The 23,669-nt window shown below is 41.3% G+C and overlaps 2 protein-coding genes across 2 annotated transcripts; both read right to left on the bottom strand.

The window, feature by feature from the left end:
* Positions 1-4: 4 nt before the first annotated feature.
* Positions 5-10,662, bottom strand: LOC306775208 (protein bicaudal D homolog 2-like). The gene is made up of 8 exons (XM_079265514.1): positions 10,211-10,662; positions 7,281-7,493; positions 6,313-6,465; positions 5,593-6,039; positions 3,961-4,953; positions 3,621-3,772; positions 2,929-3,145; positions 5-1,848 (listed from the first exon to the last, which is right to left on the bottom strand). Exons 1-8 carry the CDS (start codon positions 10,445-10,447, stop codon positions 1,846-1,848), a joined length of 2,415 nt encoding a protein of 804 aa, XP_079121640.1. The 5' UTR covers positions 10,448-10,662; the 3' UTR covers positions 5-1,845.
* Positions 10,663-14,170: 3,508 nt separating this feature from the next.
* Positions 14,171-21,486, bottom strand: tkta (transketolase a; the record flags this gene model as incomplete). The annotated part of the gene is made up of 14 exons (XM_079265453.1): positions 14,171-14,358; positions 15,061-15,183; positions 15,737-15,830; positions 15,974-16,057; positions 16,185-16,315; positions 16,763-16,919; positions 18,076-18,240; positions 18,376-18,572; positions 18,709-18,827; positions 19,095-19,286; positions 20,141-20,238; positions 20,354-20,467; positions 20,577-20,694; positions 21,380-21,486. The coding sequence occupies 14 exons, from the start codon at positions 21,484-21,486 to the stop codon at positions 14,171-14,173; spliced, it is 1,887 nt and encodes a 628-aa protein (XP_079121579.1).
* Positions 21,487-23,669: the final 2,183 nt, after the last annotated feature.

Raw genomic sequence — 23,669 nt, 5'->3', positions numbered from 1 at the left:
AATATAATATTAACGTAACAATCTGTTTTATTGTGAATCTCAGAATTTAAATGGGTATATTTTACAAACACATTTTTACCTTCCTCCAATAAAAACGTTTTAAAAGTATTTCATCATCCATGTTTCATTCAACACTAAACAAACAAAAAGTGTATGTACATTACAAATCAAAAGCTTATTGTGTACACATTTTTAACAATAAGTTCGAGGTATATATCCATTGTATTTTTTATTTATATATATTGAGATGTTTCTAAGCACAATGATGTACTTTATATTTAGCTGCTGACTAGTCTGTATGTATGTTTCAGAAGAAAATATACAAAGGCAAAAAATAGACAATAGTACAGCCGTTACTAAACCCACGGAACCATCAATATTGTATTCACTCCTGACACATAATATAGGTTACTAAGCATTATGGTAACAAAAATATATTGTCAACAGTGGAAGACGAAAGCACTTGTAAAAAAACATATATGTTGTGAAATGGTAGTTACCTTACTTTTGATTCATAAAGAGCAACAATGACGCCATCGTGAAAGTTAGATTTATTTCTTCGCCAGCCATAACCATTAGCAGAGAACAGTAGCCCAAAGTCATGAGTATGCTGGTGTTTTAACACAAGTTCAGTCTCGTCAATATTATGACCAGCCACCTCCGCTCACACTCCCTTATTATGAAATGAAAAGGACGACATCCTGCAGTCTGAACAGTGTCAAATAAATACAATTGCAGTTCTAGTAAAAACATTTTAAAAAATCAATTAGGACCAAGTATGTGCGCAACAACATGTACAATATTTTTTTACATGGCATACACATTTAGTTGTCTTTTTCTTGCCATGTTTGCAAATTGCACTTGTAACAGAAAATGGTACTGCAGCTTTGTTGTTTGCAGATTTCAGGACTCAAAAGGTTTTAAAAAAAGTTGTATTAAAACAATTACATTAAAAACTCCTTCATTAATAAAGTTTATGAATACTATTAACATCTGACCTTAACTTAACATCTTTAAATAAGCTTTGCATTAATAGTCTTCCTAAGTCTTAAGCATACTTGAGTTTGTAACAGCTCTGCCACGTCTACAAAAGAGCCGCCCAATTACACAACATGTAGTGAGACCCTGAAACTCAAGCTCCATATTCACAGGGTCATATAGTGAAAATAATATATTGAACTATTTGAATGAGCTAAACAGGAGAATTGGTTATCAAGAATACTGATAGCTTTGAAAGCGTCTCTGGGCCGATAGAAAGGCACCCACACATTTAAGGCCAAAAGTAAAACTACTACGGTAGACGAGTGGATTCATCTCTTTTGTTGGATTTCATCCAGTGAGTTGAAAGTTGTGAAATAACTACATACTCTCTGGATGTGTTGCTATAAAATAAATAGGGATACAAATATGTTGAATCACTTGAAAATATCACCAAGAATCTGGTAGATAAACATGCACATCCGGTAAAAAAAGCATCATGTAATACTTGAAACAATTAGTATGATGAGAGGAATCGCCTAAGAGCAAGTGAGAAACAAAAAGTGCATTCAGGATTACACAGGCAATGGGTAATTAGCAGAACACGCATCTTGATTCTTCCGCTGGTTCGAAAACAATAGTGGGGCACATTGTTGGCATAGTGGTGGTGGACTGCAGTCATTCTTTCTGCATGTTCAACATAAAGTTACATATTTGTTTTGGCACTCTAAAACAAGGCCCTTGGAAAATACTGTTGTGTATGTTCTTGTGTTAGCGAAGACATGATTTGGACCATGATTAGAGAGTGAAGTAACCAGATCACAGACACTCTGACGAACCTCCTTAAGGACACTTGGCATGACAGATTTACTGCAAATGGAAGAGAAGTAAATCACATTAGATTGATTGTTGAGTGATTGTTGACATTTCCACTGAATTACTGAAATGAGATTCATGAAGGTAGCAGTTAGGAAACTCAGATGGAAGCAGGAAGCAAAAGACTCGGGTGTGTAATGCATGCAGGCTTCAACGAGTCACTGACAAGACCATTCTCATTCAAATAGTTTTGACTTTTTACACAACTCTTGTATGCTGACATAAACCTTTTTAATCCTGAACATATTTGACACAGAAAAAGTAGAGAATGGTATCTTATGCCTTTAAAAAAACTGAGCATATTTATGCCACAGTTTTTCCTAAATATTATTAAAATCGGTGTCACACAAGCCGTTTCGGATCAGTGATAGAAAAAGAAGGTTGTAATATGAACTGAGATTACATATAAATTAATGGTTTTTAGAGGTGTAAGGAGGTAAATTAAATTCTAAAATAAAACTCCTCAGAAAGGCTTTTCAGCTGAAAATACTCCGCACTTGTTCACATCACATATTGTTGGTCACTCACCGGCACACTAACACGGCACAGAACTCAAACAATTTCCAAATGAATTATACCGGCTTATACTTATCACACCAAATTTGAAAGGCCAAATAATGATATGAATACCACACAGAAAAAAAGGGCTTATACTCCACGCTCAGGAGATTGTTGCTAACTGAATAGGATTCTGTATATTTATTTTGTTGTGAAAACATGAAATTCTAACTAAAATGTAAAGTACGATTGTTTTTACGCTAGGAAAGGACCACGAATAGCACAAAAGAAAGGAGTAGCTCTCAACTCGTCCAACATCGTAAACACAACCATGTATTGTAAACAGTACAAACGTATCAAATAGGAATAACACTAGTATGCCATATATAGTGGCTCTACAAACAGAGCTCTGTGTGTTAAAAAATATGAGTGTATGCAAAGCCTGAGAGAAATGGAAATCTTAAAATACAGATATAGAAGTTTAAAAAGCCCACACAAAGCCTTGTATGGGAACCCAGTGCCTCCGCTGGTGCTCTGTGGCTCAGAGCTGGTTCTGCAGTACAAGTTGTGACTTACATGATGGCTGGAAGAGGCTCCCTTGGCCTTTGTTTTGCCCTTGCCATTGTTGCGGCGCTCCTGCTCGTGGTCAAACTCCAAGTCCTCCAGCCGCTGGGTTAAGGCCAGTTTCTGCTGGATGGACATACGTAGCAGAGAATTCAGGGTCTTCTTCTCATCCTCAGCAGCGATCAGCTGCCTCTGCATGTCATCCAGCTGAGTCACGTACTCATCACACCTGAGGGAAAGAAAGGGGAAATGTGGAGAAAAGAGTGAGAGAGGGGGGGGAAGGAGGAAGATACACATTATTTCCAGCAGGTGGAGCAATGTGCCTTGAACTGCTGCTCCTGTCACATGTTTTCTCCATTTCCCTGACAGCATTTTCCAGATGGGGGAGGAAGACGTCTCCGCTAGCTCACTCGAACAAGTATTACATCAGAAATCCCCACAATGCTTTGTGTCTGTCACAAACATACACCCTTACAATAAAATAGTTTGAATTCTATTTTCATTATTAGGAAAATGTGTTGAAAAGAGGCAGAATTAGCAGGATATAAAGAAATATGATTGCTCTTTCCTGTTACACATACGATACAATGGTTGTCATGCATTATGGTGCGAGCCCTGAACCACTTGGCCACCAGGACGCCACATGATGGTTCATGTGTGCGTTTGTCAGGAATTAAATGTAAAGCAGTTATGTATGATCTTACCTTGTAGCAAACATGGCTCGGAGAGAAGAGAACATTGCGGCGTCCTCTTTCAGAGCCTTCAGTTCATTGCGGAGCTTCATTATTGTCTCGGTCACCATGGCCTTCTCGCTCTGATACTTACTCTTCAGGTTGGACAGAGCAACCTCAGCCGTCTAAAAGGAATAGCATCTTATATAATCATTCATTCATTATTCATTCATTCATTCCGTGCACTTCTGTCAAGTGTAAGCTCAGCGGTTATTTTTAGCTTAAGACTACTACCCTTTTATGTTGTACTTGTCGGTTTGAGAAACAGCAGCCATGCATACACACACAGACGCACTCAGAGCGGTCCTCTGACCTGTTTGTTGGCCTTCAGCACGGCTCTGAGAGTGGCGATCTGTTCCCTTTTGGTGCTCAGTAGGGACTTCAGTTTGAGGATCTCTCCCATGCAAGCCTCTTTGTCCTTGTCCGACACTGTGCTCAGCTCCAGGTTCGCAAGTCTCTGGCGTGACAGCTCTGTGGTGCGGTCCACTGCCTGCTGCAGGTGGCGGATCTGGTCCCTGATGATGGCTACGAGGTTATAGACGTTCATGGGTTCCGGCCGGTGCTCTGAGAACGACACAACTGAGGCGCTGCTGGAATTTCCAGGTTCAGTCTCAGTGATCAGCCCGTTAGTGAGAAGTATGGAAGACTGGTGCTCCTTCCCTTCGTGCCCCTTTCTTACTATGGCCTTTCCTTCTTTGTAGTAGTCGAGCATGACACGGTTAGGGGTCTCGTTGTTGCACATGCACACGTGGTTGTAGAGATTGGCCAGCTCTTCACTGAACGCTATGAGCTCATCCTGTGCCACATTGAGGCTGCCGAGTGATTCTCCTGCTGCCTCGCTGACCAGACGGAGCTCCTTCTCCAGATGAGCCATCTCTGCTTTGTCCACGTGGCTGATCTTCTCCAGCGACGCCAACTTTGACCTCAACTCCTGGATGTCGCTATCCAGCCGCGCTCGCTCACCTTCGTACTGGGTTCGACACTCCTCGTATTGTGACCTCAGAGTCTTCAACTCCTGCCTCAGCTCCCCAGCTTCGGACACCGCCACGGTGTATTTACACTGGAGGATCTCGGGTCCGTTGATGTCCAGCTCGTAGTAGTCTCCGTCATCATGGCTGTCCCTGTCTTTTTCACTGTCGAGGGCAGACTGGCGCTCCTTACTGGCCTGAAGTTTCCTCATCGCGGTGAGGTTCTCAGTCAGCTTGTTGACCGTTTCCTTCTGCTCAGACACGGTCCCATAGGCCTGTTCCAGGTGCTTCTGGTTATCCTGGAGAGAGTTGATCAGGGCGGCTTTCTCCCGCTCCACCTAACATGAAAGTGCACGTGAACATAAAAGCACTTTCAGTCATTTGGCCAACTTTATAGCACCTAATCAACAACAAAATAAATGAAATAAAAGCAGCAGCAGCCCTTTGGCCAGCTGGAACACATTGTATCTTTCTCTCCTTTATAAGCTAAGCCAGCACAGCTTCTCTCAAATTCCACAAAATTGATTTCAGCAAATACCCCCATAAAATGTCCACATTTAATGAATGTAAAAATGCATAAACAAATAATATGGCCAAAGATGATCAATAACATGTATTTACACTGATCAACACTTGCTACAGTCTCTTATGTATAAATGTTTTACAATACTTCCATCACAAATTGAGAAGTTGTTGTAATATAGACATAATGTTCGACCTAATCATTTTGTTTTGCCACCGTGAGGACATGTTTAGGTCAAGTCACGATACCTACTCAAGTGCCTGTATGCGCACACTCAAACATGCTCCCACGTATAGTTAGTTAGCACAATAAACTTCTGTGCACGCAGATGCTGTGTGATACACAGATGTGTTTTAGCAGAAAGACTTTTGAATGTGTTGACCACAAGGAGTCAGACAAACATTCATCAAGTAATGGAGCTGGATTGTCAAAGAGCATCTCATGGATTTCATACCTGGACAAGCTGCTGTTTAAGTTTCTGGATCTCAGAGATGTTGAGCTCACTCAGCAGGTCGTCCACCAGGCCCGGAGCCGGCTCGAAAGCGCCTCCCCTCTTGTTCACAGCAGCTCTGTTGTCTCCATCGCCTTCACCCATCTTGGCCAAGCCGTTTTCAAAGCCTCTGATGAGATCGTCGTTGTCTGGCTCCTCGTGGAGTTTTAGGTTGTCGTAGGAGATACTGTAAGAGCTGCTGTACACAGAGCCGCCGATGGTCATGTAGTGGGAGAGCTCCTTGCGAAGACTGGCCTTCTGCTCGCGCTCCGTTTTAATCGTTTCTAAGGCCTCAGTCAGCTGTCGCTCAGCGATTTCTCTCAGACGCGCGGCTTCCTCCTGCTGGCTGTGAAGGCACTGGGAGTCCTCCTCCAGACGGTGGATCTCGTGCTTTAGACCTTCAAATTCCACCTGAGCAAATGTTCAAAAATATAAATCAAACCGTTAATAATTTGATTACTGCATTGATTTGCCCACTTACGTTTCTTTATTTCACCAAAGAGACTAATCACCTTCTTACATGACCCAATGTCAATGTGGTTATAGTAGAAAAACGAATGTGTGTAGTTTGAGTCACAAAAAGGTGTTTAAACAGAAATAAACATGACTTTTTTTCCTCCATGATCTTCACCCACTTGAAAATGTGTCATGAGTGAGTTTCATGCTCTATCTTCTTGGCCTTACCTGGGTCTGTCTCAGCACGGACACTTGTTTCTGAAGAGAGATGTTCTCTTCCTCCAGCTCGCTGTAGTCCTGCAGCAGACGAGCTTCTCGCACCTTGTACTCTCTCATGTCATCACGCAGCTGACCTCGCTGCAGCTCTGCCAGCTCGGAATTCTGTACACAGGAGTAGAGGAGAAGGAGATGTTATGGGCGAATGCATGAGAAAAAAAAAAAAAAGTACTTAAACATAAACTGTCTTTGAGTGACCCAGGCAGTGCAAACGACATCCTTGCAACCGTCTGGTCAAGTGATATGAGGATCAGTGTGTCAGCATGTTTCACATACCACAGGGGGGTGCAAGACTTTGGCAGGAAAGTGTAATGATGGAAGGAGGACAGGGTCCACTTACCAATCCGGCGCTACAGAGAGCCCTGGTGGAGGACATCCGTTGTGTCACTCACACTGGACCATTACATCGTCTCTACTGCTGGTTTCACGGCAATCCCGCCAACTGACCCTCCCCCACTACAAGCACAAACAAGTGACCCAGACCACTAGTGTAGGTCTGGTCTCCAGGTCAGTCTTAACTCCAGTTAGCTCCATTAACCTTCTCTTCTACACTATTTTGATTGTAACTGATACCATTTCAAACACAGAAGTGCTTTGATACTGGCCTCCATTTGAACAGAAAGTTAAAATAATTTTAACATGACCAAAAAAGTAACATTTGATTGAGGAAAAATAATTACACACGTTTAAAACACCAAAAGGCTAAAAAACCGAATAATCTACTCGGTAAGATCAAGTTTTCATTGATACATAATGACTTCATCAACAGGACGTTGTATAATTTAACAGGCAGATTCTGAGATGTATTTCATATTGATTATAAATTAGGACCAGCATAATTGAATTAAGATTTGATTCAAATGAGCACAACATGTATATCGTAAATTTGCTTTTTAATACTTGTATAATTTAACGATCACCTCTCTTATCTCCAGGGCGATGGACGACAGGCGCTCGTTCTCAGCTTGTACGCTCGTGAGGGAGCCTTTGGCCAGTCGGAGCTCATTCTGCAGCTCCAGGACCTTCTGCTGGTGGAGAGCCTCCTTACTGGCAGACTCCAGCATCAGCGACTCTTCCCTGCTCTCCCCATCTGCTGCCACCCTCCTGTGGGCTGAATAAGCTTGTCCAAAGGCCTGGGGACAGAGAAAAGGAATAAACATCAGGGGGATACTTCTTTAAACAAGGAGTAATATCTGGCCTGTTTTAAGAATCACAAGTATGGTGGGAACAACCAAAGACTGTGGCGATAGAGAAGGGTTATTTTACCCAAACTGTTTATTCAAAAATACAGTCATTGAATTTATTACTGGCTGTCCATGTCGCCTATAGCATTACAGTGCGGTGTTACCCTGCTGCTACATTTGGTTTTATGTCATAATGTTCATCTTACACACCAACAGAGCATGAATCAGAATGAGTCATGCTCACATGACCAGCTGAAGGATGCTGATGTCAAATCCATATTCTTAGAAATCTGACTTGAGACAACTCAATGTTACTTTACAGTTTAACGTTGAAATAGTCAGATACTATTTTGCAATTGATCTAAGAAGCTGCTGCATTTTTTGGCATATATTTCAGTCACTTTGGACCATGATAGTACCCACGAAAAAACTCCCCAAGATGCAGCAGGAACTGGTGACATTAAAAGACACTCACTCTCTGGTCCAACAAAGGCCTTTCAATAGCAGAGAGGTGAGGCAGGGTATAACGGCGGTATTGACAGAGTCAAAGCAATAGTTTCAATAGGATAGCAGGCTGATGTCAGATTCCCACAGCCATCTGACTAAAAGGCTTGGCGACATCCAGCCAACGAGCACTGAGCCAACATCTACTGTCCAAGAGAGCTGTCGCTCTCCTTCCCACCAGCACCTTCCTCAAACGTTTCCAGTCAAACAAAAGGAAGTGTGTGACGAGCAGTGGTCAGTCGTAATGTGAAATACATCTGTAACCTAAAGCACTGTGGGTGCTGCTGATGGATGATTAGCTCACTGACTAAAGAGAGAAGCAACACTCAGAATCATGAGATACCAAGACGATGACAACAACAGTGAGTCACAGTGACTGGACTCTGACGATTCCATCAATAATAATAATATAGTGTGGAAATGCCTTAGGATGCAGTTCCTCTTAAGTTTCATAAACTGGCTGTACGGCTCTGACTAAACTGAGCAGAAGGGGAAACACCAACTTCTCTCTTGAAATACAGTCAAACTTCCCCAGAAGTTCGGATCCCAGGAGCTAATATCACTTCTTCTTTGGAGTTGGGTAAAACCAGGCTCAGGCAGCTGACTTTGATGGTGTTGATGAAAGATGGACACCTCCTTGCCATGTGAACCAAGGTCTCTTCTAACTGCTTCAGTGACCCAACCACGTTGACAAATCCCCAAAAGGTGTAGCTTGTGGGAAACCAGAGGCTAGTACTGTTGGAGTTGTGGGTTAGAAATGTCTCTAACGAACAGAATTAATACATAAAGGAGATCAGGATAGGAGTTATAAAAATACCATAGAGGGATATTATCTTTCTCAAGATTCTGATTTTATCTAAATCTCCATAAAAGCATTTCTCCAAGTCAAAAGTTGTATCCTACTAGTAATAATGGCAATTAAAGATATCTACAATAACATCCTCACCAGTAAAAGTATTATTGAAACATATCTATAACTTTGATTGTACTTGTCGAAACGGAATTTAAGATATGTTTAAATCTTTAAAAAGTACAAGTGTCTTCCTACCGTGTCCTATCTTCCTATCAAAAGGACATTTCAGATATCCACAATTACTTTTTTCCTATCAAGAGCTGTTATTTTAGATATCCACAACGTCATTCTTTCTAGGGAAAAGGACATCTCTGACTCTTGCTAATGATGTATATTTGGCTGTCAATATTCAGATATTCATAATTGCATTTCTGATATCTAGAATGCACATTCTGGATAGATGCAATAGAGTTCTTACTAACAAAAAAACAAACATGTCAGCGATCTACAATCCAATTGTTACTAGTCAGAACCATATACTGTGGTCATAATTGAAATGAGCCATTTTGACTTTGCATTGTCATAATTCTAATTGTAGATATCTGTAATGAAAGTTGTACGAGTCACAATGTTTCTTGGATATTCAAAATTACATTATTGACATGTGCAATGTTTTTTCCTTTTAGATATGTGAAATCAAAATGATGACTAGGAAGAATTGAATCACAGATACCTGCGATACAGATCCAGTATTAGAAGTTAAAACAACTCTCCATAAGAACCTGACCCTTCCTGTTACTTTTAAACCCAATAAACTAAACAGCTGGTTGGCCACATAGGCATCTAAATTTGACATACTGCTGCAGCTGCAGACATCTAATTTGAAGGCCTCAACCTTACATACCAGGAGCAAGTACGGGCATGCGACCAAAGAAGAGAAATGTTAAATGTATCCGTCAATGTGAAGAAAATACATAAATTATAAACCTAGAAAACTGTGCATAGCTTTTGGCTGCCACATCATGACCTTATGACAGACTTCGTACAACGATGTCAGACACCATTATTAGCCCGTCAGTTCACTCTCACCGACACTTGTTATGGTGTTTGAGTGCATGAGCTCAGGTCATACCAAGTTATGGCTGAGCTCGACAGGAACCAGGCCCGTGATAGTGACTTACGATGGTTCTGATTACAGACGGTGTGGTTCTGACTGACACGTTCACAGCAGTGGACAGAATGTTGACCGTTGGTGCACCAAAATCGGACTATTTGATAGGTTGAACGCCGGGTATTCTCAAACCGATACCATTAGGTTAACTTTACACATTTTAAAGTGCCTGGCTCTGTGGCTATGACCTCAGGTTACCTCCTTCAGCTGATCCAGCTCATGTCGAACCGTCTCGTATTCGGTCTCCAACTCATCGAATCGCTGCTTGAGCAGCTGTTTCTCCTCCAGCACCGCCAGCCCGTACTCAGCCGCCTGGATCTTCTCATGGGTCGTCTCACGGAGCTCCCGGGTGAGACGCTCGACCTCTACTCGAAGCCACTGCGGCCCGGCCTCAGTCACCAGTACCGCTTCGGGGAATTCCTCCTCCATAGACATCTTGGTGAGCCGCCGACACTCACACAACTGTAACGGGACCAAGCCCTTAGCTAGCAAGAGCAGCACACAAAACCACCGAAGACCACAAATCACTGCAGCCTTTGTTTGAGCCGCATTGTTGGCACTTAAATGGCTTTTGGTTCCCTTTGCCTTTTCCCGCCGCACACTTCTACGATGCTCAACCGAGACGACACTTTTGTCATTTTCGAGGAGTTTCTTCAGGCTCTTCGTGAAGCCGACAGAGGAAACTTCAGTTGAGATCAGCGATTGGAAAAAAACTACCCCTGCACGGTATTCAAATCAGTATGGGCGTGAAGGGAAGTGTAGTTTTAAGTGTGATGTCAGTATCCCAACGACTACGGACAGCAGCTTCCGTATTTACTTCAAGTACCAGAATGCATTGCGTGGCCTTGGACGTGATTCAGTAACTACTGAAGATTGTAATGCAGCACTGCCATCTAGAGATGTTATGGTAAACACGCAACAATGCCCGAGAGGGATATCAGAGGGTCAGCGGTTCAATCCCAGGCCCTAGTCGCATGTCGATGTGTCCGTGAGCGAGACACTTAACCCCAAAATTGCTCCCGTAGTTGTGCCTACGGTGTAGAAATGTGATAGACTCTGAATTGTAAGTCGCTTTGGATAAAAGCGTCTGCTAAAATGACTGTAATGGAATGGAATGTGTGTGTGTGTGTATATATATATATATATATATATATATATATATATATATATTTAAAGTTATCGATGTTATCGTTTGCTGATGCAATGCCAAATGTGAAAGTAAAACTCGTATCTTATCTGGGACTTCCCGTCTGTCTCCTTTGACAGAGTGGTTTGACTGGGTTCAGGAAGGTGTCTCCTTGGTGTTTGGTTATGCCGTTGTTGTCACACCTGCCTGGAACATTTACCTGGAGCTGAACTTACATGGTGTGTATACCATGGCATGGTCTTTCACCTGTGGTAATGCTAATCCATTCTCACACTGTACAGTATAGTTATTGATTTATTATATTACTATATTTCCTTTTCTACTTTCTCTCTCATTTTCCAGTCTCCCCTCTCTTTCTTTCTGTCTCTAGCAATAGCCTACTTTGTGTTGATCCATTAAGCTATTTGTGTTGATCTGTCTCTGCCAAGATATAATAATAATGTTTATTTTTCAGGAATATGGAAGAGGACTTTTACCGAAACTGTATGTACATTATAATGGTGGCACACACAAAAAAGGAATCCACCTATATTTAGAAGATATTTCCCAATTGTAATATATTTCTTCTGAACATTTCAGACAAATATTTCCATTTTTATTCAATCTGCTTTGGGCTGGGATGTGGAACAGCACTCTACAGGCCCTTTTGTGGTAACACTCAAGTTCTACCATCCGTTTATACAATGGACTTTATACAATGGACTTTGTAACTGTTGAATAATGTTGATGTTGCATTTCCAGGACTCATGATTCCATCAGTTCTTGCTGTGTTTCTCACCATAGTGTTCAAGATTGTGGGCATACTATCTGGTAAGCTGCACTTTGTTTTAAAAACAAAATAATTATTAAAGACACATTTTTTTACCAGAAGGTGTTCCTTTGAAATGCTAAATGTTGTTGAACAACAATGACAATACAAATGTACATTGTTTTATGTTTCCTGTCAGATCTGCCATCCCATACTAGGCGATGTAAAGGCCCTCCCTATGACAGAAGAGGTACACACACTTGATAATTGATTCGGTTATGATTTGTGTTAGTAATTTGTTGTTCATTTCCATGACATATTTATTCATCACAAACAAATATTTTTTTAGTGATTTGTTTATTAATATCTAATAGTGCATACATGATTTGCTGATTGATAGTGTTATAGTGATTTTTAAAAAGTGAATTGTCAATATTTACCCACTGGAGAGAGTAATAATATTGCTGGCAATTGCCATCAATATATACTATATGATGAAACAATGACCATGAAATCTAAATATGAAACAGTACCTGTTCTTCATTAAAACTATATCTTTTTACTCTCTTTAGATGTTTACTGGGGATTTTGTTTTGCACTTTTCGTGGCCATCCTGAACCTCAACTCATATCATGGTAAATTCACATACTTTACAGCAGATATGAAGATGCTTTTGGAAAATTCTACTTATGCGGTTACATGTTGTGCTTTATTCCAGTCTACACACTGTCGTATGGATGTGGCATCATAGTGTTTGCTCTTCGAGGAGTAAAACGGAAATACAGCTCTCTAAGGTATGGGCTTACTAAAAAGCTGATTTAAATTTTGTACATTGTTCCGATAGATTGACAGCCTTTGTAGCTTTCTCACAGGTCGAATTCGGTGTCTTTAAATTTCTTTGAAATTACGGTATTTGTATGATCTTTTGGACAGGAAGCTGAGAAAGAGACAGCGCCACTGGTCGTAGAAGGAGTTTACAACCACATCATTTATATCTGTGGTTTCTTTCCACAAGGTAAAAGAGCAGAGTTGTGTTTGATGAACTGAACTTCAGACTCAGAGATGCTGAATTCTACCAGATAGTCATGCACATTTCCACAGGAACAAGATCTCAGATCAAATGTATTAGCTATTTTAGGGCTGTACGGTAGAAAAGTAATTAATTTATTCAACAAGTGATGCAGATATGTAAGAATTGTATACTAATGTATGTTGTCATTAAGCATGATTTTGCATCACTTACTTAGACACAGTTTGTATTAAATCTTTAAATACAGATTCCTGTGTATGTAAACTGTTTGAACTACACGCTTCTACACAAATATACATCGGGAAAAAGAACAAAGTATTGTAGTCACTCAAAGTCAAATGCAGAGGGCTTTATTACATGAAAGTAAGGTACATACAAAATTTCAAGTAACAAAGAAAGTGTTTGTTCTTGGGTTAACTTTAGCGTCAGTCACAGCTAGCCATTCTCCATCAGCACTCGAAGGGCCTTCTTGAAGTCACTGACGACATAATGCATCGTCACTTTGCTGGTATGGTCCAGTTGTACAGCTAGCACAAATGAACATTGAGGTGTGTAGGTTGATGGTAACATCAAAATCATTAACAAAACAATACAGCGCTGAATAGAAATGATGCAACTTTTGAAACCACAATGTTGAAATGATCTGAAGGTGTGATCTGATGTTTGGAGTGACAGCTGTTTATGACCTACCTACATTTGTTTGATTTCTTTTTTTCTCCCCTACTTTCAAAAAACAACAACTCAGTTAGCTTATTTCTGACACTATTGTCATGATAAACTACTTTAAGACTCAGCCCCACCCAAGAGCTACAGCAGAACAATATAAAAAAACATTTCCAGTTGAATTAATCAAAGAGCATTAAAAAAAACCACATGAGAGCATCACACATACTCATGTTGAACATATAATATTGTATTGTTTTATATGGTGAACATCCATAGTCTGTTATGGCCACATTTTGATGACTGAACTGGGTTTATGACAATGAGTTTAGGAGTGAGGACATTTGTTTGTCTCTGTTCTTGTGTGTGCTGTGATGGATGCATGAAAGAAAGGTAATGTGTAACTACTTCAAAGTGTACAGCACAAAATCACATTACTTCAGTACACTCGGGGGCAATCACAGTGAAGGAATTTAAAGAGCTGGACGTCATGTGAATCAAAAACACACTTGACTGTTTATCTTTATCTGCAGGGGTGTGATCAGATAGGTGGGTGGGGCAGCGATAAAGTTACTTGGCATTGGTAGAGCTGCTGAGCATCTTGCGCACGGCCTGTGTGATGGAGTCACGATCAATGCCATAGAGCTTGAGCAGCTCATGTGGTTTGCCACTGCGGGGGACATGGGACACAGCCAGACGATGCAAATTGAAGCCAGACTCATTGATCATTGCTGAGGACACTGCCTCCCCAAGGCCACCTGTGAAACAACAGTTCATCACATGAGAGATGTGTGGAGGCCACATTTGAGACAAATCCTCATTGAAGGATGGGGGACACCCAATTGCCGCGAAGGCTTTTGAGCTTAATTCACAGCAAAAAATGAGGCTGTGTATAAGCATGATGTCGTCACATATACAGTAAATAGAAAGGACCAGAAAATATCACAAACAAGCTCAGTCTAAACATGTCCTCCACCACTATAACATCTGGTCCAGATGTAAAATGAATGAGATACCCAACATCAGAGCGATGCCAAAAATCCTTTGTCGAGTCAAGTCCGTGCCATCACCCATCCCCTTTCTCTTAACAGGCATAGGGCATGGCTGTCTGTGTTATCTAGGTCACACAAAGCCCCATGGGCACATGCTCGGTTAAGGAAATCTGACAGCACTCTGCCTCTCTTGCTCTCGCATTTACAATATGCACCACAATACCAATACCTTGCCTGCAATGAGAGCACGCAACAGTCACTCAGCCTCCCCTTGGCCAATAAGCAAATGCCACCACATTCCGTCTCTGTCGCTGAACCAATGAAAACATGCCACCACAATACACCCGAGGATACGGGCCAATGACAGGGCCCCTACTGCGTTATGCTCTGAGGCTTGCTGCTGTAAGGTTGGTGGTGGTCATACAATATGTAGAAGCTGAATAGTATGAGCAGTTCATGGAAACCTACCTTCATAGTAGTGGTCTTCCACAGTGAGGAGTCGTCCCCTGGTGGCACGCGTGTGGTCGATGATAGTTTTGACATCCAGTGGTTTGATTGTGAAGGGGTCAATGACCCGAACAGAGATCCTCTCTGAAAATTCAGTTCATTCAGTTGAGGGATATGATTATATAGCATAATAATGTTAATGGCTTTGCTGCAACTGAGACATGCAATTCATATAGTGGTTGTGAGGCCAGGATGCTGGTTTTAATCAGTAATTAATATGAACACAATGCATGTATTGTATGAAATATCACAGTGGCAAAGTTAAAATCACAAATGTAGCTTCTAAAGATTGAGGTTTGTTTCCACCTCAAGCAAGCACTGTTGCAAAATCATTGACAAAGGCCAAAATGCATGCAAGGCAATATTTTACATCAAGGGTAGATGTTTTTTACAAACAGTAATTCAACATTTAAATGTCCCGCTTTTGAAATAGGTTTTATTTCAGCAAATTTAAAATGTAATATATTAAAAAATTATATCATTGTCTGTGCTATTTCTGATAAACAGCGAATCATCTTCAAATATGGTCATACAGCATTTGATTAAAAATATTATATTCTGTGTCTGTTGGATATGATGTGATTTGGTATACATCTTATCTTTTCATTTTTTTAAAAGAGTATTTCATGTACTGTACCTTTCTTTAAATGTTCAGCTGCAGCCATGGCCTCATGCAAAGTCACTCCAGCTGCCACCACGGTCACCTGGTCCTCTTTGCTCTGGTACACCACCTGGCAAAGAGAAAGGTGTCATCTCCTGTTTCAGGTTACAGTGTTGACAATGCTTGGTGTGTTCATTTTGTTTCGATATTTCTCTGTTTTCTTATTTTCCTCACACTACCTTAACAGCTATGTGAGCACAAAGACTGTCTCACCTTAGCCTGGCCAACATGGAAGTCCTCATTGCTGTTATAGATGATGGCGCAGTCTTGGCGGCTGGTTCGGATGTAGCAAACACCCTTTTTTGGAGGGAAACATGACACTCACCACTGGGACATTTTGACAGCGAATAGGCTGTTTCGCGAATAAATAATGTTCCACAGATACAGTAGGGAAGCAGAAACACTGCATTTAGGCTCCACGTACCTTTGTGGAAGCAGCCAGTTCCACAGCCTTCTCTGTAGACACACCGTCACAGGGATAGAAAATGGTCGCAGTGGGAAGGGCCCTGAACATAGCCACGTCCTCTAGACCCATCATAGAGGGGCCTTCCTCTCCTGTAATATGTGCATTTAGTTGATTTCATACATCCAAAATTCATAAAGTCCCAAAAGCTAGCGAGCTGTATGGTGAGCTGATACATGCAGATCCACAGACATAAAGCCAGACTTTGCATGCAGAATACCTGCACTAACAGAGGGACACCTGGTTCCCTGTTGACAGCTTCCAGGGCAGACAGGAAGGGAGAAAAAGGGAGGATTGAATACTAGCTGAAAGGGCAAAGGGGGTAAATACAGCAAGGAAAACATAGGATTAGAGGGAAAGTGATTGAAAAAACTGCACACTCACAAACACACACAGATCATTATTTTATATACGTATCACATTTAGGGATACTGTGAATACGGTGGAATAAAATGGGTGTTTTGAAATGTCTGGCTTCAGTGTAAAGGTGTGTGAGAGGGGTCGTGGTGTGCCTTGCTCATCAGCAGCAGGTTACTAACCGGTGGACAGGCCGCAGTGTGAGCCACACAGGTTGATGTTGCTGTCTGAGAAGGCTGCCATGCGGAGCTGGTCAAAGGCGCGGGGGAAAAAGGAAGCAAGAGTGCTAGCAAACACAACGTTCCTCTCACGGGCAGCACATCCCATTGCAACACTGACCTGGGAAAGGAGAAGATTTTATTTTTCTTAGTACTTATATAATAGCTTAAGAGATATAACCTTCCAACGGTCACACATGCTTGATCCCCAAAACATCTCAGAGAGGTCCAAAAATCTGCGGCACAAACCACATTTGAAAGCGTATTTGAACCAAAGACCGCTTTAAGTCAAAAGTCATTGAGAAGAGTTTTCTCCAAAGCTCAAGAGCTTATTTTCCCATCTGTGTGGAATCAGTGGCATACCTCCTCATCCAAATAATTGCCTTTGTCCTAGCTGTCTCTAAAACTCTCCCCAACCCCACATCTTATTTCTTTGCTTGAACAAAAGCAACAACTAACATCCATGAAATTGCAACTGTGATGTTAGATCAATTCTTATAGATACAATCAAAGAAAGTGAACTATACTTCTTTAAAGCCTGAATTTGAACGAGCGGATGTTTCATCCAAATCAAGAAAAGAATGACATTCATAATTAATATATATAATAAAAGTTTTTGATTTTATAGTGTCAAAAGTATCTATACTCATATATATTCTCCGTAATGACGATGTAATTGGTATTCATCTTATTTCTATTAGCCACAGACCTTGCCATTCAACGTTTGACTTGTCTTGTGCATTCAGCCAGATGGTCCCACCCTCTGCGCTGATTAATATTTTACTTCTGACTACACATGTCATGACTGCTTATCATCATACATACGCCTGACCTACATTGGAGTCGGCTGCTGCTGGAGCAGCACAAGGAATTAATGTTCGATCGCCTCTCTCCAAATTATTAATCTTAATTCAGATAAAATATTAACAAAGGCAGAAGAAGGGGGCCTGTCAGCAGCAGCCACAATGGCCATAACTAGGTAAATGATTTGCATTATGGATAGACAAGTCATGTACAATTAAATCATCAAAATGACAGCCGTGCAATGTAAGTTTGTACTCATATCCAATCAGAGCTGAGAAGGAGCATTTTACTTTAGTAATATCATTTATTTTTAAATCCCCACATTAAAGAGCGAGAGACGGTTTTGTTTGTGTTTTAGAATAAGCTTTAAAACAATAAGAGCCACAGACCAAAAATACCATACACAGAAAATAGATGGCTTAAAATATATTCGTGAAATCAGCGTAATTGCGTAGATTCATGAGGGATCATACCATGTTCTGCTGAGCGATGTAGCACTCCACAAAGCGGTTGGGATGCTCATTCTTAAAGATCTCAGAGTAGGTGAGGTTGTTAGTGTCTCCATCAAGGGCCACAACACGTTCATTGTAGCGGCCTAATTTGGCCAACGCCATCCCATATGCCTTCCGTGTTGCAATCTATAAAGACAGAGAGGCCAAACAAATCAATAATTAACAAAGCTTGTCGGTTCATTTGTAAAACGAATTAAATTATTTGCCTCTGTGGTTTCTGTAGACATTGTGACTGTTCTTGTGTGCGGGCGGGTGACAAACCTTTTCGCCAGCCTTGTAGCTGGGTGCGCTCGGCATCCTGATGTTCCTCAGGCTGACCGGTGGGGAGTCCTCTATGGGAGCAGGAGGGTACAGGTGCTTGCTGCTGTTCATGATGCGGCTCTGCAGATCCTTCATAACAATCTCCGCCATGTCTTTGGGCAGAGGTTTGGCATGCCACCCCAGCTTATCCTCTGCAGCTGAAACCACACGGCATCACATTGGAATAGATTCAAACATTATGAAAGGGTTACACACTTGGCCTTGTTACGTAATATTCACCAGAGGGAGAGCAATGCATTTGCAGATGAGGAGTGGACAATGACAGACAGTTACCTGGAATGCCTTTTCCCTTGATGGTTTTAGCAATGATGGCGGTGGGCTGATGACGTGGTTGGCTCAGAGCCTTGCAAAGCTCCTCCACACTGTGTCCATCCACAACGATGGCATGCCAGCTACACACACACACACACACACACACACACACACACACATAAATATCAAAGCCACACATTAAGACACACTTGTTACAGTATAATTGATATAGGTGATGGCATGAAGACACACCATGACAGCCTTAACTAAATGTAATTGTTATGGCTCGACATCCTAAAATGCTACTTGTATTACCACCACCTTCTAGATAATCTTCCAAAACAGCATATAGAGTACATGGACACTATCAGCCTCTACTGCCACATGGATCCCCACTGCATTATTACCCGAAAGCTTCACAGCGTTTCTGATATTTCTCTACATGATGCTGCAGGGGTGCAGGGTCAGTTTGGCCCAGACAGTTGATGTCCATGATGGCCACAAGGTTGTCCAGCTGGTAGTGGGAGGCGAACGACATGGCCTCCCAGACGGCACCCTCTGACATTTCACCATCCCCCAGCAGGCAGTACACACGATAGCTGATTTAGAGAACAGGGTGAGATTATGCGATTAATGTGTGTTTCTGTGTCTGTGTATATATGTGTGTGTGGTGTACGATCAGATGACGGTGGGGTGCAAATCTCACAAAAATGTCCTCTGACACTTTTCCAGCCAGATTGATTCTCTTGCCATTATCTTGACAGTTGGGATGGTAACCAGCTGTGACATGATAAAAGCTTCCTGAGACCCCGAAACGGGTCTTCCATAAAAATCCCACAGTCTTTAAAATATGTATTTTATAAATAAGAATAAGTATTTTTCTGGCTTTAATTATTAATGTTTTATTGGGTTAATATTAATTAATGGGTCAAATATTAGTCTACCAGATGAGTAACCATGCATGTTCTCTATACAGTAGGTGTTTCATTCAATGTTTTGGGTTTCTTTTTGCCACCATTACAAAGGAAGAAATAATGAAGGAAATTTAATAATTATTGATTCTAAATTATAATAAAAGACTACGAAAAAAATCTATGGTTGAAAGCACAATTCCTGAATCAGCTTGGATGGTAAAGATAAGTGAGATATGCTGGGCCTGTGATTATTAGAGCAGAATAATTGTGAGAGCAGAGCATGTAGCCGCAGCACACACCCACAGAATCTGGAAAGTCCCAATCACTGAACACTTGAGTGAAGTATAATGGGGACCTACAATTTGAATTATTAGTAACTCTAAAAATGTTTTGTACATCGATACACCACATCGTTGAGTCAGTGTGTATTAATAAATGGCAAGAGATTTTAAAATGCATGCAAGAAATCTAAAATGCAAGTAAACGGTAAAAAACGCATATTCTTTCATTTGTATGTGTCCATAAGTAAGAAAGATTACCTGGACTTGTCAAAGTATTTCCCAGTGTAAGCCATTCCACAGGCCACACCAAGACCCTGCCCCAAGGAGCCAGTGGCTACGTCCACAATTTGCTGCTTCTGAAATACACACACACACACACACCCACAACAACATACTGTTAAAGACAGCTGGTACACTGTGCGTGCTGCCTGAGGAGATTCACAAGGTGTGGCACAGTGCGTGACAGCTTACGGGGGTTGGGTGGCCCTCGAGGGCAGAATCAACCTGGCACAAACTGAGCAGCTCGCTCTCCTTCAGGTAGCCCGTTTCAACCCACATGGAGTACAGGGCCGGAGCAGCGTGACCCTGTGGAAGAAGAAACAATCACAAATCAATATTATCTTCGTCATACTACGCTGAAGTAGTTCGAGGAAAAGTTAGAATTCTGTGGGACAAATAAACATGCGACTCTCACCTTGGACAGGACGAAGCGATCACTGTTGAAGTTCCTCGGGTCTTCAGGGCGGTACTTCATGGTGTGGAAGTAAAGCACGGACATGATCTCTGCCACGCTGCAGCATGATGTGGGGTGTCTGTACGACAGAGGAGACAGTGCTGTTCTGTCAGACATAAGTCATGCACACAGGAATGTACAGTAGTCTGGCAATAAAATGGAAATACTGTTTGTTTTTTTTGGACAATAATTACTTTGAGCAATTATATTTAACCCCCCACCAACAGTTAATCACCAAGTGCTCCATCCAGTGCTGATATTAATGGCTGGTTATTGGCCTTTCCCACAAATAAAGGTATTTGAGTGTTTCACTCAATAATATGCAGCAGTTATTTGGCATTTCAACGCAGCCATTAGTCATTCACATTAATAAGCAGAATATTTTAGGTTAAGCAACATTCTGTAAAAAAAATCTTCCAAAACTAAATTCTCCATAAAGCAGAACAATATAAAAAATAGTGTCGCGTAGATATATTTTATTTAATTTATTCAATGATAAGGGATGCACAGCTCAACTTATCAAACGACATTTATGGATGTCAAAATGATTCTGTGCGTTGACCAAATGAGGAGAACAAAGGCAGGACATGCTGTACCCTTTGCCTTTCACCTGCATGTCTGTACATTCAAGTCTGTAGTTCACTAGATGTGACTGCTGGTTTTCAATGTATGCATGCTGCAAATAAATATTAAGTTTACATTATGTTTTGCATTGCATTCACAGTATTAAAGCTCATGTCTGAGAGTCAGTGGCGGCAACTCACCCGCTGCCTGCTGCAGTTGTTGCCTTGATGGAGTTGATTCGGAGGCGGTTGGCGATGTTCCTCAGTGCCTGCACTGTCTGCTGGTCAGGTTTGTGGTAATCCTCCATGAAGGCAAAATGTCTAGTTCCTCAGCACCAGAAAAGTGGACCAACTACGATCCTGTGATGAGTTTGTGTGTTTTGAATGTGTGTTTGTGAGAGTGAGGGTTGCCAAAGCACAGCACCTGTGTATGTGTGTGTGAGAGCGGGCCAGAGAGAAAGAGAGAGAGAATGGAGGAGAAGCTGGATTTATCCTGTCAGGCATGCAGACACGTAGATGCACAAGGACACACTGCACACAGACACACAGACACACACACACACACACACACACACACACACACACAGATGAGGAGAGGAGGGGGAAGCCAGTGACGTGAGCTGGGTGTTGCTGCTACAATTGAATGCCACTCATTTCATTGGCTACTGTGTGACTGTGTGAGGAGGAGGGGGGTACATTTGAAGCATCTCACCCTGATTTACTTTGGCACTAGCTACTGTCTGAACTAATAATTCAGATCTTGATGGTGGGCGTGAATGTGAGCGTGAATGGCTGCCTGTCTTCATGTGTCAGCCTTGTCATCACATGGTGACCCGTCCAGGGTGCCCTGCCTCTCGCCCAACGTCAGCTGGCATTGGCTCCAGCCCCCTGGAGATATAATGGCGCATATAAAGGACGGACGGTTGGTTGTTCTTTGTTATTTACTCACACCAAACACCCCAGTCTAATTGCCACAGCCCATGTTTGCTCTAATTTTCATTTGTTGGAAATTTAACAGAAAATAAAGATGATGGATGTGAGTAACACAGGGTGAATTTAAAAGAGAAAAATAGGGAAATACAGACCAAAAGAGAGGATGTGAGAGACAGAGCAATATCATTTGAATCTTTTAATACTCTTTCTCTTATATCAAATCAACATCCACAAAAAACAACATTCAATCATGTTCCACAAAAATGGATAAAACAACAAAACCGGGGGAGAAAAAACATTAAAGAAAAAATCAAGACACCTTTGTCAACTCAACACAAGTCCAAAGACCGGCTCATCCTGTTCAGTTGAGTGTAACACATTTTGTAAGCTCACATACTGATACATTTCTCCACATCTTTTAAATCAACTCTTGGTCTTGGCTTTCGCTTAAATCAAGATACTTTTCAAGAAAGCCATCAAAACGTTTTTTTTAACTCTTTCATTTCATCTTTGTAATGTTATGTTATTATGATATTTTTTAAGTTTTGAATTTCAAACATTTCAAATAAGCTTGTTTTACGTAAAAGGCTTTGCGTGGGCTTGACCCACCTTCTTTGTTTAAACTGATTAAACAGAGGGCTGGTAATAGCAGCAAGGCCACCACTAGAGGGGACTGTGAGGTGCCACACATGCACCCCATGTAGACAAACTGTGCTGTCAGTAAAGGGAAGGAAACATTAGAATAGCTTTACCTGTGCAATAAGAGAGTGCCCTACATTTTCCACTTTTAAGACCCATTTCAAACACTGACTTTAGTCAAACCAGATCTGTGATCACTTTTAACTTGACATGTAATACAAAGTATTTGGTCATCTCTATTTGTATCTGTATATTGTATTTTGTAATCTGCCTAGTGACCACGGATGTGAATTAGCATTCTTGCTCCCTCCAGTATGTTTACATCTTGTATTTTATACCCATGCTTATTAACGTCCTCCGTCCCTAACAAATAAATAAAATTAACTGTAGTGTAGTAACGTGCAAGCAACGTTGTTTTTTACGTCATATTCAAGCTGCTTTACTGTCCTTAATTATCGTCAAGCCATTCGAGCTAATTTGAATTTGAGACGGGGAACATCATGAGAAAGTGTACGAGAGAAACCGAGCGAGAGAAAGAAAGAAAAAGTGAGAGAATTTAATGGAAGAGCAGAATATACCTCATCAGTTGTATTTCTGTCTTCTGCCTTACATGATGATACATTGAGAGTTGTATGACTCTCCCTCTGAGGACACTGTGTTCTTGCCAAATGAAACCCTCTGCAGCAGACCTGATGATGGGGCAAATATACAGACATGCATGGACGTCAGAGATTGTTCGACCTGGAGGGTAAATCAATTGTAGTACAGTGCAGAACATTTATATGAGCTGCTGCCATACAAATTAAATAACACATCTGAAATAAAGTTGCTTTCTCTAAATTCTCTATTTACACAGTGTGGAGAATTTCAGAATTAAACACATTATAAGTACGATTAAATAACCCCCCTAGTGATGAGT

Source organism: Melanostigma gelatinosum, assembly GCF_949748355.1.
Source record: "Melanostigma gelatinosum genome assembly, chromosome: 3".
NCBI classification, from domain to species: domain Eukaryota; kingdom Metazoa; phylum Chordata; class Actinopteri; order Perciformes; family Zoarcidae; genus Melanostigma; species Melanostigma gelatinosum.
Note: the sequence above shows the minus strand (reverse complement) of the source record. Positions and strands in the feature narration are given on the sequence as shown.